We start from the raw sequence: 17,168 nt of genomic DNA on the forward strand, positions 1-17,168 counted from the left end.
GTGGGAGGTCATGGAGTCTGAGTGCCCTCCAGACGTCCACATCTGCGCCAGGTGCGTCGAGATGGGGCTCCTAAGGGACCGTGTTAGGAACCTGGAACAGCAACTTAATGACCTCTGTCTGCTCAGGGAGAACGAGGAGGTCATAGATAGGAGTTACAGGGAGGTGGTCACTCCAAGACCACGGGAGACAGAAAACTGGGTCACAGTTAGGAAGGGCAACGGGCAGAGGCAGGGACTGGTGAGTACCCCGGTGGCTGTACACCATGAAAATAAGTACTCATGTTTGAGTAAAGATGGGGGAGACAGCCTACCTGGGGGCAGCGACAGTGGCCGGGCCTCTGGCATAAAGACCGGTCTTGTTGCTCAGAAGGGTAAGGAAAAGAAGAGGAGGGCAATTGTAATAGGGGACTATAGTCAGGGGGTCGGATAGGCGATTCGGTGGACGCAGACAGGAGACCCAGATGGTAGTTTGCCTCCCTGGTGCCAGGGTCAGGGATGTGTCTGAACGTGTCCAAGAAATCCTGAAATGGGAGGGAGAGGAGCCTGAGGTTGTGGTGCATATAGGTACCAACGACATAGGTAAAAAAAGAGAAGAGGTCCTGAAAGAAGAATTTAGGGAGTTAGGTAGAGAGTTAAGGAGAAGGACTGCAAAGGTAACAATCTCAGGATTACTGCCTGTGCCACGCGACAGTGAGAATAGGAATGGAGCGAGGTGGAGGATAAATGAGTGGATGAGGGACTGGTGCAGTGGGTATGGATTCAAGTTTCTGGATCATTGGGACCTCTTTTGGGGAAGGTGTGACCTGTATAGAAAGGACGGGTTGCACTTGAACTCGAGGGGGACCAATATCCTGGCGGGGAGATTTGCAAAGGCTACTGGGGAGACTTTAAACTAGTATGGTTGGGGGGAGGGACTCAAATTGGGAAAGCTAGCAGTCAGTGTGTGAGGCAGGAGACAGAGAATGGTAGCACTCTGACCCAAAATGTAGGGGAGAGAGAAGAAAAAGACAATAAACAGAGAATAAGAGAGGGTGGGTTTCTTAAATGTGTATATTTTAATGCTAGGAGCATTGTAAGAAAGGTGGATGAACTCAGAGCCTGGATTGACACCTGGAAGTATGATGTTGTGGCGATCAGTGAAACATGGTTGCAGGAGGGCTGTGATTGGAAACTAAATATTCCAGGATTTCGTTGCTTCAGGTGTGATAGAATTGGAGGGGCAAGAGGTGGAGGTGTTGCATTGCTTATCAGGGAAGATATTACAGCAGTGCTTTGGCAGGATAGATTAGAGGGCTCATCTAGGGAGGCTATTTGGGTGGAACTGAGAAATGGGAAAGGGGTAGCAACACTTATAGAGGTGTATTATAGACCGCCAAATGGGGAGCGAGAATTGGAAGAGCAAATATGTAAGGAGATTGCAGATATTAGTAGTAAGCACAAGGTAGTGATTGTGGGAGATTTCAATTTTCCACACATAGACTGGGAAACACATTCTGTAAATGGGCTGGATGGGTTGGAGTTTGTAAAATGTGTGCAGGATAGTTTTTTGCAGCAATACATAGAAGTACCTACTAGAGAAGGAGCGGTGCTGGACCTCCTGTTAGGAAATGAGACGGGTCAGGTGGCAGAGGTATGCGTTGGGGAACAGTTCGGGACCAGTGATCACAATACCATTAGTTTCAATATAATTATGGAGAAGGTCAGAACCGGACCTAGGGTTGTGATTTTTGATTGGAGAAAGACTAACTTTGAGGAGATGCGAAAGGATTTAAAAGGAGTAAATTGGGACATTTTGTTTTATGGGAAAGATGTGGAAGAGAAATGGAGTACATTTAAAGGTGAAATTTTAAGAGTACAGAATCTTTATGTCCCTGTTTGGTTGAAAGGAAATAGTAAAAATCGGAAAGAGCCATGGTTTTCAAGGGAAATTGGACACTTGGTTCGGAAAAAGAGGGAGATCTACAATAATTATAGGCAGCATGGAGTAAATGAGGTGCTTGAGGAGTATAAAGAATGTAAAAAGAATCTTAAGAAAGAAATTAGAAAAGCTAAAAGAAGATATGAGGTTGCTTTGGCAAGTAAGGTGAAAGTAAACCCAAAGGGTTTCTACAGCTATATTAATAGCAAAAGGATAACGAGGGATAAAATTGGTCCATTAGAGAGTCAGAGTGGACAGCTATCTGCAGAGCCAAAAGAGATGGGAGAGATATTGAACAATTTCTTTTCTTCGGTATTCACCAAGGAGAAGGATATTTGAATTATGTGAGGTAAGGGAAACAAGTAGAGTAGCTATGGAAACTATGAGATTCAAAGAAGAGGAAGTACTGACACTTTTGAGAAATATAAAAGTGGATAAGTCTCCAGGTCCGGACAGGATATTCCCTAGGACATTGAGGGAAGTTAGTGTAGAAATAGCAGGGGCTATGACAGAAATATTTCAAATGTCATTAGAAACGGGAATAGTGCCGGAGGATTGGCGTACTGCGCATGTTGTTCCATTGTTTAAAAAGGGGTCTAAGAGTAAACCTAGCAATTATAGACCTGTTAGTTTGACGTCAGTGGTGGGCAAATTAATGGAAAGGATACTTAGAGATAATATATATAAGCATCTGGATAAACAGGGTCTGATTAGGAACAGTCAACATGGATTTGTGCCTGGAAGGTCATGTTTGACTAATCTTCTTGAATTTTTTGAAGAGGTTACTCGGGAAATTGATGAGGGTAAAGCAGTGGATGTTGTATATATGGACTTCAGTAAGGCCTTTGACAAGGTTCCTCATGGAAGGTTGGTTAAGAAGGTTCAATGGTTGGGTATTAATGGTGGAGTAGCAAGATGGATTCAACAGTGGCTGAATGGGAGATGCCAGAGAGTAATGGTGGATGGTTGTTTGTCAGGTTGGAGGCCAGTGACTAGTGGGGTGCCACAGGGATCTGTGTTGGGTCCACTGTTGTTTGTCATGTACATCAATGATCTGGATGATGGTGTGGTAAATTGGATTAGTAAGTATGCAGATGATACTAAGATAGGTGGGGTTGTGGATAATGAAGTAGATTTTCAAAGTCTACAGAGAGATTTATGCCAGTTGGAAGAGTAGACTGAAAGATGGCAGATGGAGTTTAATGCTGATAAGTGTGAGGTGCTACATCTTGGCAGGACAAATCAAAATAGGACGTACATGGTAAATGGTAGGGAATTGAAGAATGCAGGTGAACAGAGGGATCTGGGAATAACTGTGCACAGTTCCCTGAAAGTGGAATCTCATGTAGATAGGGTGGTAAAGAAAGCTTTTGGTGTGCTGGCCTTTATAAATCAGAGCATTGAGTATAGAAGTTGGGATGTAATGTTAAAATTGTACAAGGCATTGGTGAGGCCAATTCTGGAGTATGGGGTACAATTTTGGTCGCCTAATTATAGGAAGGATGTCAACAAAATAGAGAGAGTACAGAGGAGATTTACTAGAATGTTGCCTGGGTTTCAGCAACTAAGTTACAGAGAAAGGTTGAACAAGTTAGGGCTTTATTCTTTGGAGCGCAGAAGGTTAAGAGGGGACTTGATAGAGGTCTTTAAAATGATGAGAGGGATAGACAGAGTTGACGTGGATAAGCTTTTCCCACTGAGAGTAGGGAAGATTCAAACAAGGGGACATGACTTGAGAATTAAGGGACAGAAGTTTAGGGGTAACATGAGGGGGAACTTCTTTACTCAGAGAGTGGTGGCTGTGTGGAATGAGCTTCCAGGGAAGGTGGTGGAGGCAGGTTCGTTTTTATCATTTAAAAATAAATTGGATAGTTATATGGACGGGAAAGGAATGGAGGGTTATGGTCTGAGCGCAGGTATATGGGACTAGGGGAGAATACGTGTTCGGCACGGACTAGAAGGGTCGAGATGGCCTGTTTCCGTGCTGTAATTGTTATATGGTTATATGGTTATATGGTAGTCTGGATCGAACCTGGATCTCTGGCGCTGCAAGCGTTGTAAGGCAACAACTCTACCGCTGCGCCACCGTACCGCCCAACATTTCATGCCCCAGACTAGTCCTTTATTCTGACAAATACTTTTCACTCCTCAAACACAGGCATCACCTCAGCTCTCAAACTTCAACTTATTCAGTCAATTGCCAAATCCCAAGCCCACATATTAATCTCTTCTCAAGCACCCCTGCGGAGATGTGTGGGCAGCCTCCCTGCATTAATCCTTTCTCCAAGTCTCAACCCACTCAAAAAGCCACAGCACACATCTATCTTAGGGTTTATTTTCAGAAAAGGACACAAAGTGTCGGGGTAACTCAACGGGTCTGGTCAGAGGACATGGATAGGTGACATTTTGGGTCGAGACCCTGCTTCAGTTTTACTTTGGCGGGTTGTGGCGTTTATCTGAAAATAGGTCGGATTCACTCAGCAAATCTTAAGCATACCCACCACTAAACAGCCTGGACAGGAATCGATCTGTTTGATCCAGGACAGTCTTTGTGCGTTTTTCACTGTCGTAGAATTCCTCCAGGTATTGAAATGCGTCGATCATTTGCACCGTGTCATTGATCAGAAGAGAATCATTGTACTTCCGGAGGTGAAGTGCGCAGACACGCTTTAATCTGCTGGATTCTATGGCACCTGTCAGCGTACAAAAAATATTAGGCACTCAGATTATCTGTGCAAGACTGGAAATGTAATCAGTTCCAAGAGCAAACAGACAGTTTCCATGCCAAATGCTACTGACTGTCTGATCACAGGGATGCTAGTTCATTATAGAATCATAGAGTTCTACAGTGTAGGAGGATGTGTGGGCTATCACATCCATATCAACCCCGAAAGAGCCATTTAATCCAATGCCACTTCATAGCTTTCAGTTTAGCATGGTGGAAGATTTAGTTTGCAGCAAAGTGGCAGAGTATTCCAAATCCCCAGTACACTACTAATTTTAAAAGAATCATCTTTTCCCCTTTAATCAATCCACCTTGAATCTGTGGATACGCAAGGGAAAGCGGACGCTGGTTTTCAAAACCAATCCACCTTGGATATATGTATTTTTGTTACTGGAGATAGACTCAGCGGGCCAGGCAACATCCCTGGAGAACTTGGAGAGGTGACGTTTTGGGTTGGGACCTTTCCTCAGACTGATTGTAGGGGAGCAGGAAAGAAAGCTGGGAGTGAGAAGGGGCAGGGCAGAGCATGGCTGGTAATAAGTGAACACAGGCGAGGAGGTTATTGGATAGGCAGATTATTGGACAAAGGCCAGAGATGCAAGTGTGAGCCTGAGAGGATAACGTTCATGTGATAGGAGCAGAATTAGGCCATTCGGCCCATCAGGTCAACTCCGCCATTGAATCATGGCTGATTTATTTTAACCCCATTCTCCTGCCCTCTCCCCATAACCCCTGATATCCATACTTATCAAGTATCTCTTCCTTCAAAATATCAATTGACCTAGCCTCCACAGCCTTCTGTGGCAATGAATTCCACAGATTCACCATAAAGAGTTGTGAATTGTTAAACTCAGGGATAGAAACGTTTCTAAATGTATATCCATTATTTACTGGTTACTCTTTAGTTACTGGTCACTTTGCTGATGAAAAGAGATAATTCCACTCCCCCACCCCCCCCCCCCCCCCCCCCGCCCCCCCCCCCCCCACAGATGTTGAGCGTCTACCACTCTCAACAATCAACGAATGTCGTGAAATGCTCCCCACCTATTGGCACAAGGGACTTCTTAACATCTTGTCCTGTGTATTTGATTCTGCTCAATCTGCATAAGATTCTCATAATATGCCACACTTTATTAAAATTTCTCCTTGGTTTCCTTCCTTCCAAAGAAGATGACCCCTCTCCATCACATTTCTCCTCAATAAATAGTGTGCGAGCAATTCTGGCCATTGAATTTGGATTGATCCAAAATAAAGGAACCTTTAGGAGCTCATCAACAGCAACACACATTGCCCCCTCCTTGGCCCAATGGGAAATGTTCAAATGTCCTGATTAAAACTAAACAAGCAAGATGCAGGGCATATTTTATCTTGCCTACCTTTAAAGTTGATGCAAATTACATAATTTATGTAATAAGAAACTAACCGGTTCTCTCCTCACCTGTTTTTTCCAGCTCTACCACAGCTTGTTCGTAAATCTGTGACCCAAACCTCCTCGTGATAGAAGAATCATCTAGTTGGGAATGGATTTTTGTCATCATCATTTTAATTTGTTGTCCAAAAGGGTCCTGTGAATAAGTGAAGAGAGAAAGTAAAAATACCATTTGAAAAAGTTGCAATTTATTTTTTTAAATCTGTTTTTAATAAGAGAAAATCTCCATTTTAAATCAACTTTTCTGCATTCCATTTTTGCTTTCATATCTTCATATTGAATACCTTCTTTGAGTTATATGTCATGAAATGGATAGTATGGAATCCTTTCAAATTCCATGCTTTGGTCTGAATGATATAAATGTTAAATGGTACTCTGAATCAGTACAATGCACTTTTTATTTATTATACTTAAATGGTCATTTATCTATTGATATTCAATGCAATTTAAGTATATCGGAGAGGATTCCTGCCATTACAATTTCTGTGCAATGTGAATGAGAGGAAACGGTTCAATCCATTAACTTTCTGTACAAGTGGATTGTGGTACTCAGAACTAAATGCACATCTCATCAAGTTGTTCCAATACAGATACAACACGAGCATTGTCCTGCGCACAAAAGCAGGATGAATCAAATCTGGTCTTATTCAGTCTACTATCAATCATCAAAACGGTGAAAGGTGTTATTGACTGGCTTATGTATGCCAAGTCAGAGTTTTGCCACACTTTAACAAAGTCTTAAACTCAAGCAAAATTGAACTAACAAGCTGAATCCCAGAGATGAGGTGAATGCGACTGTACTCGCCAACAAGGCAGTGTTTGAGTGAGTGCGGCATCAAGCAGCCCTGGTTAAACTGAAGTCAATGGGCATCAAAACTTCAATAGTTGGAGCCTCCCCGCGAACAAAGGAAGATGGTCTCACTTGTTGGAGTTGATCATATAACCATATAACCATATAACAATTTACAGCACGGAAACAGGCCATCTCGACCATTCTAGTCCGTGCCGAACACATAATCTCCCCTAGTCCCATATACCTACGCTCAGACCATAACCCTCCATTCCTTTCCCATCCATATAACTATCCAATTTATTTTTAAATGATAAAAACGAACCTGCCTCCACCACCTTCACTGGAAGCTCATTCCACACAGCTACCACTCTCTGAGTAAAGAAGTTCCCCCTCATGTTACCCCTAAACTTCAGTCCCTTAATTCTCAAGTCATGTCCCCTTGTTTGAATCTTTCCTACTCTCAGTGGGAAAAGCTTTTCCACGTCAACTCTGTCTATCCCTCTCATCATTTTAAAAACCTCTATCAAGTCCCCCCTTAACCTTCTGCGCTCCAAAGAATAAAGCCCTAACTTGTTCAACCTTTCTCTGTAACTTAGTTGCTGAAACCCAGGCAACATTCTAGTAAATCTCCTCTGTACTCTCTCTATTTTGTTGACATCCTTCCTATAATTAGGCGACCAAAATTGTACACCATATTCCAGAATTGGCCTCACCAATGCCTTGTACAATTTTAACATTACATCCCAACTTCTATACTCAATGCTCTAATTTATAAAGGCCAGCACACCAAAAGCTTTCTTTACCACCCTATCTACATGAGATTCCACTTTCAGGGAACTGTGCACAGTTATTCCCAGATCCCTCTGTTCACCTACATTCTTCAATTCCCTACCATTTACCATGTACGTCCTATTTTGATTTGTCCTGCCAAGATGTAGCACCTCACACTTATCAGCATTAAACTCCATCTGCCATCTTTCAGCCCACTCTTCCAACTGGCATAAATCTCTCTGTAGACTTTGAAACTCTACTTCATTACCCGCAACCCCACCTATCTTAGTATCATCTGCATACTTACTAATCCAATCATCTCTGCAGGATCGATGCAAGTATCTAAAACTATGGTGCATTGTTTTAAGATTAGGGGCTAACCATTCATAATGGAATTAAGGTAACATTTCTCCTTTCAGAGGGTTGTGACCCCTTTGGAATTCTCCATCTCAGGGAACTGAGGACATAGTGAATGTAATCAAGGTGGAAAATTGATGGGAAGTTGAAGTATAAGAAGTCAATGTTTCTGGGGAGACAGTTGGAAAGGGGACCTAGTGGTTTGAGATGTTCCTCGTGAATATTCCAACAGATTGTCTAAGATCCAAAACTATGAGGACAGAACAAAATAGAATGTCCATGGGTGGGGGTATTTCCATAGTATAATTAAAGGGTGTTCTTTTTGGAAGGAGATGAAGAGGAATTTCTTTACTAAGAGGATGGTGAACCTGTGGAATTATTTGCCACAGAAGGCTGTGGAGGCAAAGTCAATGGATATATTTAAGGCAGAGATAGATAGATTATTGATTAGTATGGGTGTCAGAGGTTATGGGGAGAATGCAGGATGGGGTTAGGAAGGAGAGATAGATCAGCCATGATTGAATGGCGGAGTAGACTTGGAGTAGACTACTCCAATCACTTATGATCTAATGATCTTATGAGTATACACACTAGATTTATATCAAAATGTATTTAGAAAATGTCTCAATGAACAATTAGTTAAAGATCGGGCTAGATCTGATCCAGTGGCTGTACTTTGTCCACGATTTTATGACTGTGTATTGACACCAGACTCCTCATGGAGTCCAGAGATGGAACAAGATTTGGCAATCATTCAGTACCCATGCAAGCAAACCTACCCACTGAAGATGCTCCAATGACTAGTCATTTGAATAGATAGGGGCACAGAAGTCAGAAATATGCCAAAAAAAATATTCAAAACATTGTTAAAAATCAAACAAAATAGAAACTGTCAATGTGAAAATGTAAACCAAAATAAAAACATTTAATGCAAAAACCTTTACAAAAAAACAGGCATTTGACTAAACAATCAATTCTAAGAAGTACAAGTTATTATTTAATAAATGTCTTTGTAACTGCAATTAGACAGGTTTTAGGAGAGGTTTACACGGATACGGGCCAAACATAGGCAGGTGGGACCAGTAGCTGGGACATGTTGACTGGTGTGGGCAAGTTGGGCCGAACGTCCTGTTTCCACGCTGTAGGTCTCTATGCATCAGAGATACCATGAAACATTGATAGTATTTGATAGTTTGACAGCTGACTAAAGCAGGAACATGATTGATCTGGATGAGAATGTTTTTGTTTACTTTTTTAGGCCAGGCACAACACTTGATTGGATTATTTCATGCAGGGCCTTGACTTTGGGCATCAGGCCAGTTTGGGATTGCGTTGACCATACTGGATCCATTAAAGGCAAGTTCCCACTGACTGCTTGTTTTGGTGCCAAGCTGCTGGCAGAAAATTCTGAGCCTAGTTTCCAGTCAATGTGCCAGCCTGACCAAATGTAGAGTTCATTAGATTGTGCAGATGGCAATCCAGTAAATCAAGGGACTGCCCAGAAAAATGTTGCTGTGGTAAATGATCGCCATGAGTTCCTGAATGGCGGTGCAGACACAAGAGGACCAACGACTACACTCGCATCTATTTCTTATATTCAACGCACTGTTGCAAGTATAGATGAGATTAAATGTGTAGGAAGGAACTGCAGATGCAGGTTTAAACCGAAGATAGGAACGATCTTGCTCTCACCGATAAAATTGAATAGTATAATATATAAGAAGAACCCAATTATTCACAATACAATAAGAATTTGGAAACAAATAAAAGTATCCTTGAAATTAAATAATCTATCAGTACTAACCCCACTATTGAACAACCCCGCATTCAAACCATCTCTCATCGACAAAACATATCAACAATGGGATAGACTGGGGATTAGGAAAGTAGGGGATATGTATAAATTGGGCAAACTGTTATCATTTCAACATTTACAATTAAAATTTAAACTGAAGGATAATCAATATTTTAAATATATACAGATATGTGACTTTATGAAGAAATATACACATAGATATCAAACTATATTTTTAGACCCTTTAGAAGAAGCAATGAATATTAAGGCTGATTCACAAAAACTAATATCATACTTTTATAATAATATATTAAATAGAGAATCACCCTCAACAGAAGCACTAAGAGAAGATTGGGAACATGAGCTAATGATAAAGATCTCGAAGGATAGATGGGAAAAGTATCTTTTGGTTGAATAATTTTGAATACATTTTATCCAAACGTCTCTCCCAGATGCAATAAATGTTTGTTTCAAAACGCTAATATAACACATTCATTTGTAGGATGTGCAAAGTTGAATACATTTTGGAGCGATATATTTGATATATTTACAAAGCTTTTCAAGTCAAGAATAGAACCTAAAACGGAAAGGATTATATTTAGAATAATAGGAGAAGATATCAATTTAAATAAAGACCAAAACATTTTTTTTAATTATGGGTTAATAATTGGAAAGAAATTGATACTTAAATTTTGGAAAAATACAGCCATACCATTGTTAAAATGTGGATTAGGAATATGATGGACATAGCACGCCTTGAAGAAATGAGACTCCGACTAATAGATAAATATGACCAATTCTTAAGGAGTTGGTCTCCTTTCATCGACTTTTTGGAATCATGTGAAGCAGCGGTACCGTAAAGATTGCTGATTTCAGTTCATGCCGTGGATAGATCTACATCTCCGAATAAAGATTTGAAAATTTCTCTTTTAAGGGGCCTTCTCTCCTATTTCTACTTTCCACTTTTTCTTTTTTTTTTATATACACACTTCACATTTTTCTATTCTCTACCATCTATTTTTCCTCTTTTTCCCCTTTCTATTGTTTTCTTTTCTTGCTTACTTCTCAAAACATAAAACTAGAGGTTGTACATAGAATGGATTACGGTATGACATAGTTGGCACCTAAAATTAGGTTCCACTGTACTATTTTGTACTGTATTAACTTCTAATAACATAAACAAAAACAAAAAAAACCCAAAAAAAACAAAAAACAAAGCTGGAATAGCTACATAAAAAGCTGGAATAACTCAGCGGGACAGGCAGCATCTCTGAAGAGAAGGAATGGGTGACGTTTCGGGTCAAAACCCTTCAGACTATTATAGGTAAGAATATATGCAAATACTAAATATATTATGCTATATTAAACAAAATATATGCCAATACTAAAAGGATTTGCTTATAAGAGCAGGGAGGTTCTACTGTACAGGGTTTAGGTGAGACCACACCTGGAGTATTGCGTGAAGTTTTGGTCTCCTAATCTGAGGAAAGACATTCTTGCCATAGAGGGAGTACAGAGAAGGTTCGCCAGACTGATTCCTGGGATGGCAGGACTTTCATATGAAGAAAGACTGGATAGACTTGGCTTGTACACGCTAGAATTTAGAAGATTGAGGGGGGATCTTATAGAAACTTACAAAACTCTTAAGGGGTTGGACAGGCTAGATGCAGGAAGATTATTCCCGATGTTGGGGAAGTCCAGAACAAGGGGTCACAGTTTAAGGATAAGAGGGAAGTCTTTTAGGACCGAGATGAGAAAATCATTTTTTACACAGAGAGTGGTGAATCTGTGGAATTCTCTGCCACAGAAGGTAGTTGAGGCCAGTTCATTGGCTATATTTAAGAGGGAGTTAGATGTGGCCCTTGTGGCTAAAGGGATCAGGGGGTATGGAGAGAAGGCAGGTATGGGATACTGAGTTGGATGATCAGCCATGATCATATTGAATGGCGGTGCAGGCTTGAACGGCCGAATGGCCTACTCCTGCACCTATTTTCTATGTTTCTATGTATATGATGATTACGCAGATTTTATATTCTTAAAATATTTTGTACCTGTTTTCTTTCTTCAGTAACATCATAGTTTTTAATAGGCTGAGGAACAATTTTTTCAAGCTGTTGCTTCCACTGTGTGGGTGATTTAATCATCTCAGCATCCATATTGGCGCAGATCTGTGATAAATAGAAAGTAAACACTCTGTAACAGTTAACAAACAGGATTAACAAAATGGCATTGATCCAAAACATTTTTTTTCTACTCCTACTATTTAAAATTGGTTTCCCTCTATTCCAGTACTTGGAAAATTAGCTCTGCTCCAGTCACTCTAGCAGAAGCCAAATGAGCTACTCAGCAATATTTGGGATCTTAAATGTCCTGAGCCCAATCACGAGAATTCGGGCTGCACGATATCGCAGCGGTAGAGTTGCTGCCTGACATCGCCAGGGACCCAAGTTCGATCCTGACTATGGGTGCTGCCTGTATGGAGTTTGTACGTTCTCCGTATGACCTGCCTGAGTTTTCTACGGGATCTCCGATTTCCTTGCACACTCTAAAGGCTTACAGGTTTGTAGGTTAATTGGCTTGGTATAATTGTAAATTGTCCCTAGTATGTATAGGATAGTGTTAAAGTGCAGGGATCACTAGTCGGCACGGGCCTGGTGGGCTGAAGGGCGTGTTTCCGCGCTGTATCTCTAAATTAAACTAAACCCCGTTTACATAATTGGAATGGGAAAGTGTCAAAACCAGATAAATCTGTGTTTTATTTCTGTTGAGGATTATCTTTGATTCTGAACTTTAAAAAAACTCCTGAAGGAGGCGGTAGGCATATTTTACTTATTGTGAAGTAGACCCAGCCTGGGGTATTATATAATAGAGCAGGCACACTCTACATTTAGTCTCGTTGACCTCTATGTGAACCATGTCAAAGCAGTCTTCCTTTTATACTATGCCCTAATGAGCTTCAGCTAATTGCTATAACCCAAGTGAGATAGAATTTATTATAAGGGATTATTCAGTCTATAACTATTATTTGAACTGTAAGATTAGATTGTGGCCTTTGAAATTACTCTGCGCTACTTGGTTTATGAAGATAAATTCCTTATTAACTTGGCTGCTGTTCCTCTTTTGAGCAGTGATTTTAGTGGTGTCAGAGGGCATACATCATGCTTAATGTCAGTGAAATGGAAGGCAAAACTGGTCTTTACATTAGAATTTATTATAATTTCTGCTGAAAATATAGCATTATGCATTGGAGCTTTAATTATAATTAAGGAGTCAATATTTGTAATTGTTTCAGGACTTGAGGCTGGAACTAATTAATGTACTGCCTCAAGATTTCATTGCTGTATATATATAAGCTGCCACGTCAAATGTTTCAATGATATTTTGCCACTCTGATTGCATTTCAAGTTTCCAGCACCAATGTATTCTGATTTAGGATTTATTCAATGATGCATCAGCCAAATAAGATTAAAGAAAACAAACCTGCAACAGGTCATAGAAACATAGAAAATAGGTGCAGGAGGAGGCCATTCAGCAAACCCGGGCCCAGGTGACTTAGCGCAGAGGGTTTATCTTGAAATGGCTTGAAAGGTGGTGTTGGAAAGTTATCAAAAGTGAATCCACACCCACGTTACTATTGTTTAAGTATCACCAAGATTAAAAATAGTTACTTTAAATAAATAGTACAAAATGTGTTTTATTAAAATTTAAAAAAAAATTAAATGAAACTAGCAGACATTAACTTCGAGCCAGCACCGCCATTCATTGTGATCATGGCTGATCGTCCCCTATCAATAACCCGTGCCTGCCTTCTCCCCATTGAGCATGAGACAGGCAATCTTGATCAGAACTACTCGAATCCACCATTCACAATCAAATAAATGACGGATATCCGTGTGTGCACATGGAGGTGGTAAACCTGTTGATGGATTTGGAAATATCCACCTGTTCGAACCACTATTGAATTCACCATGGAGTCCAGTGGCAGAGCCCAGTCCTGTTGGCACTCCCCAGCATCAGCGCTGGGGAACGCCCCTTTGGACCCAGCTCAGCTAGAGCTGGTGGAGCTGCTGCCTCACAGCACCATAGACCTGGTTTTGATCCTGACTTTGGATTCTGCTTGCGTGGAGTTTGCATGTTCTCCCTGTGACCGTGTGAGTTTCCTCCCACATCCCAAAGAAGTGCAAATTTGTAGGTTAATTAGCATCTGTAAATGTCCTCTGGTGAGTCGAGGGTGGAACACATGTAAACGGGTGATCGATGGTCGGTGTGGGCCAAATGGCCTAATTCCATGCTGTGTCTCCAAACAAAATCAGCATCCTCGATGCCAGTAATTTTAATAGGATTCACAGAGCACAGATTTTGAATACAAATGGAAAAGTAAGTTGCATTTTTCAAAATTACTTCCCTTTATTTTCTTTTAATGAATTTTGCTTCAAGTTAATGTCTGCTAGTTTCATTTAATTTTTTTTTAAATTTTAATAAAACACATTTTGTACTATTTATTTAAAGTAACTATTTTTAATCTTGGTGATACTTAAACAATAGTAACGTGGGTGTGGATTCACTTTTGATAACTTTCCAACACCACCTTTCAAGCCATTTCAAGATAAACCCTCTGCGCTAAGTCACCTGGGCCCGGGTTTGCTGATGGGCTCCAAGGAATGGCAAAAGGCCAGGATAAGTATGGAGATCTGCATCTCGTGGGCAGTGATTCCTGGTCAGCAGTGGTAGTGGCAAGCTGACTCTAAATAAGCAGGACTAGAGCTCAGTCCCTCAGCACACAATGGCTTATTTGCCTCGGGTTGGTGACAATGGTTAGCCCCTCTTGTAGAGTGGATGGTGATAACTCCAAGGACAGAAATTTTCCCTAAAACATTTTTAAAAACTGAAGGTACACATGAAGCAGTTGGTGTTGACTTAATTGGTCTTAAAGCTGTATTAACCTGCATGATATGGTCCACTGCGCTGCTAGATGTATTGGCTCCATCGGTTCCAGGTGATGCCGTGAGTCCAAGGATTTGTGGTACCTTCTTTCTGTTCTGATGCTTGACCTCAATGTACTGGTTCATGATTTTATTATATACTCCATCCTTCTGAGTGTGGTGGCACTCATCAATAATCATCAGAGAAAACTCTGTATTTAGAAACAGAAACAAGTTATCTCTTAAAGAAAAAATTGTAAAGCCGAAAGTCACAGTTCCAAATTTCACCTCTGAACCAGAGTCTCTTCAAACTCAGTGAAATTTTAATTCTCATTAACTCCAACATCAGTCAAAATAAACTCTGAGCAGAGAAACACCGGATCTGTTTTTAACAGAGAAGTTTACCACATCATAGGAGTTCAGAGGAATGGCAGGAATTTCTGCATGGAAACCATGTTCTAGAATCTAGGTGGGATACACAGGAGATCCCTCAAGTATATTGTTGAACTCTAATGTTTCTTAGGAGTTTTATGGTTATAGTACATGGTTATAGTACATGGACAGTCTTTAGTCAGAGGGTGGTGAATCAGTGGAATTATTTGCCACAGAAGGCTGTGGAGGCCAAGTCAATGGATATTTTTAAGGCAGAGATAGATAAATTCTTAATTAGTACGGGTGTCAGGGGTTATGGGGAGAAGGCAGGAGAATGGGGTTCGGATCAACCATCATTAGATAGATCAACCATCATTAAATGGCAGAGTAGACTTGATGGGCCGAAAGGCCTAATTCTGCCTCTAGCACTTATGACCTTTTGACATGACTGGAAAATAGCAACCATGACTAACGGGATGTAACGTACAGAGATTTTTGATGTAGTTAAACTAAGATGAATATACTAAGGGAAAATACTGTGACGTACAATGCTTTCACCATCTATTGTAAAAAACTATCGTCAAAATCACTGCTTTCAGCATAATGCTCAGTGTTTATCCCTTGCCAGATACAAATAAATACATAATTGTAGCTACCATTGCATATTTTAGTTATCAACTAATCCAAACAAGTTATCCCATTTGCCTAATCTGGATATTTCTTAAAGATATAACAATGTAGTCTACTTGCTCTTCAATAAAACACATTTATACAGTCAGTGACATCCATTTTGAAGGACACATAGCTGGAGTAAGAAGCTGTACTACCTGTCAGCTGAATGTACTTCTCTTCCTCTGTGCTATTCAGTGCATTTTGCAGGATCTGTGCCGTGCAGATGATAACATCATTCTTCCGCACAATGTTTGCAAATTGCTCTTTAAGCTCCGTATCACCGCTGACGGGTACCACATTATACTTGGGCGTTAGGAATGGCATAAACTCATTATCATAGTGTTGATTCACCAGAGGCACCTGTAAAATGAATGCCCATCATTGTGTTTACCATACAGATGTTTAGATTTTAATACCATTGATGTGGTAAGAATTCCAGACCCTTATCATCATTTGTGTACAATTACTTATTCAAACTTAATGTTGCTCAATGTAATGTTACTCAATTTTGGGCCCCATATCTGAGGAGGGATGTCCTGGCTCTGGAGAGGGTACAGAGGAGGCTTACACGAGTGATCCGTGGAATGAGTGGGTTAACATATGATGAGCGTTTGACGGCACTGGGCCTGTACTCGCTGGTGTTTAACAGGAGGGGGGACCTCATTGAAACTTACTGAATAGTGAAAGGCCTAGATAGAGTGGATGAGAGTCTAGGACCCGAATAGCCTCAGAATTAAAGGACGTGCCTTCAGGAGGGAGATGAGGAGGAATTTATTTAGGCAGATGGTGGTGAATCTGTGGAATTCTCTGCCACAGAAAGCTGTGGATGCCGTCAATGGATATTTTTAAGGCAGTGATAGATAGATTCTAGATTAGTATAGGTTTCAGGGGTTATCAGGAGAAGGCAGGAGAATGGGGTTAGGAGGGAAAGATAGATCAGCCATGATTGAATGGTGGAGTAAACTTGATGGGCCTAATTCTGCCCCTATCATTTATGACCTTATCTTTTCCCAGATGATTTCACCAATTTTACTTAACTCTATGGATTTTTTAGGACCAACATGAGGAAGAAGGAAATAGGAATAGGAGGGTGACAATGTTTATCATATCATCTTTTCCAATCAATTTGACCATACCGAAGAATTTGATATCAACTTTCTTTTCTTTTCTAATATTCCTAAATGTTCCCTTCGTACCCAAAGATCTACTTGATTTAGTCTTGAATACATGTATCAACTGTTTGGACAAAGAATTTCAAAATTTATAGTATTTTAATGGTTGTTTCTCCCAATTTGTCATTAATGCGTGACCTTTAACCTAAGATTATGAACTATGTTCACCTAATCAGGAAAAACTAACACTCATCATCCAATTTGACATACTCTCCAAGAATCAAATAAGTTTAGTAGAACCA

The 17,168-nt window shown here is 40.5% G+C and overlaps 1 protein-coding gene across 1 annotated transcript in view; it reads right to left on the reverse strand.

Annotated features, from left to right (window-relative positions):
- dhx58 (DExH-box helicase 58) overlaps positions 1 to 17,168 on the reverse strand; it is a 33,683-nt gene that overhangs the window by 9,383 nt on the left and 7,132 nt on the right. The window contains exons 3-7 of the mRNA XM_033035081.1: positions 15,910 to 16,114; positions 14,732 to 14,922; positions 11,840 to 11,956; positions 6,082 to 6,208; positions 4,420 to 4,611 (exon numbers count right to left, since the gene is read on the reverse strand). Of these exons, the coding sequence (XP_032890972.1) occupies positions 4,420 to 4,611; positions 6,082 to 6,208; positions 11,840 to 11,956; positions 14,732 to 14,922; positions 15,910 to 16,114 (832 nt within the window). The remainder of the gene's footprint in view (positions 1 to 4,419; positions 4,612 to 6,081; positions 6,209 to 11,839; positions 11,957 to 14,731; positions 14,923 to 15,909; positions 16,115 to 17,168) is intronic.

Source organism: Amblyraja radiata, chromosome 16, assembly GCF_010909765.2.
Source record: "Amblyraja radiata isolate CabotCenter1 chromosome 16, sAmbRad1.1.pri, whole genome shotgun sequence".
Classification (NCBI taxonomy): Eukaryota; Metazoa; Chordata; class Chondrichthyes; order Rajiformes; family Rajidae; genus Amblyraja; species Amblyraja radiata.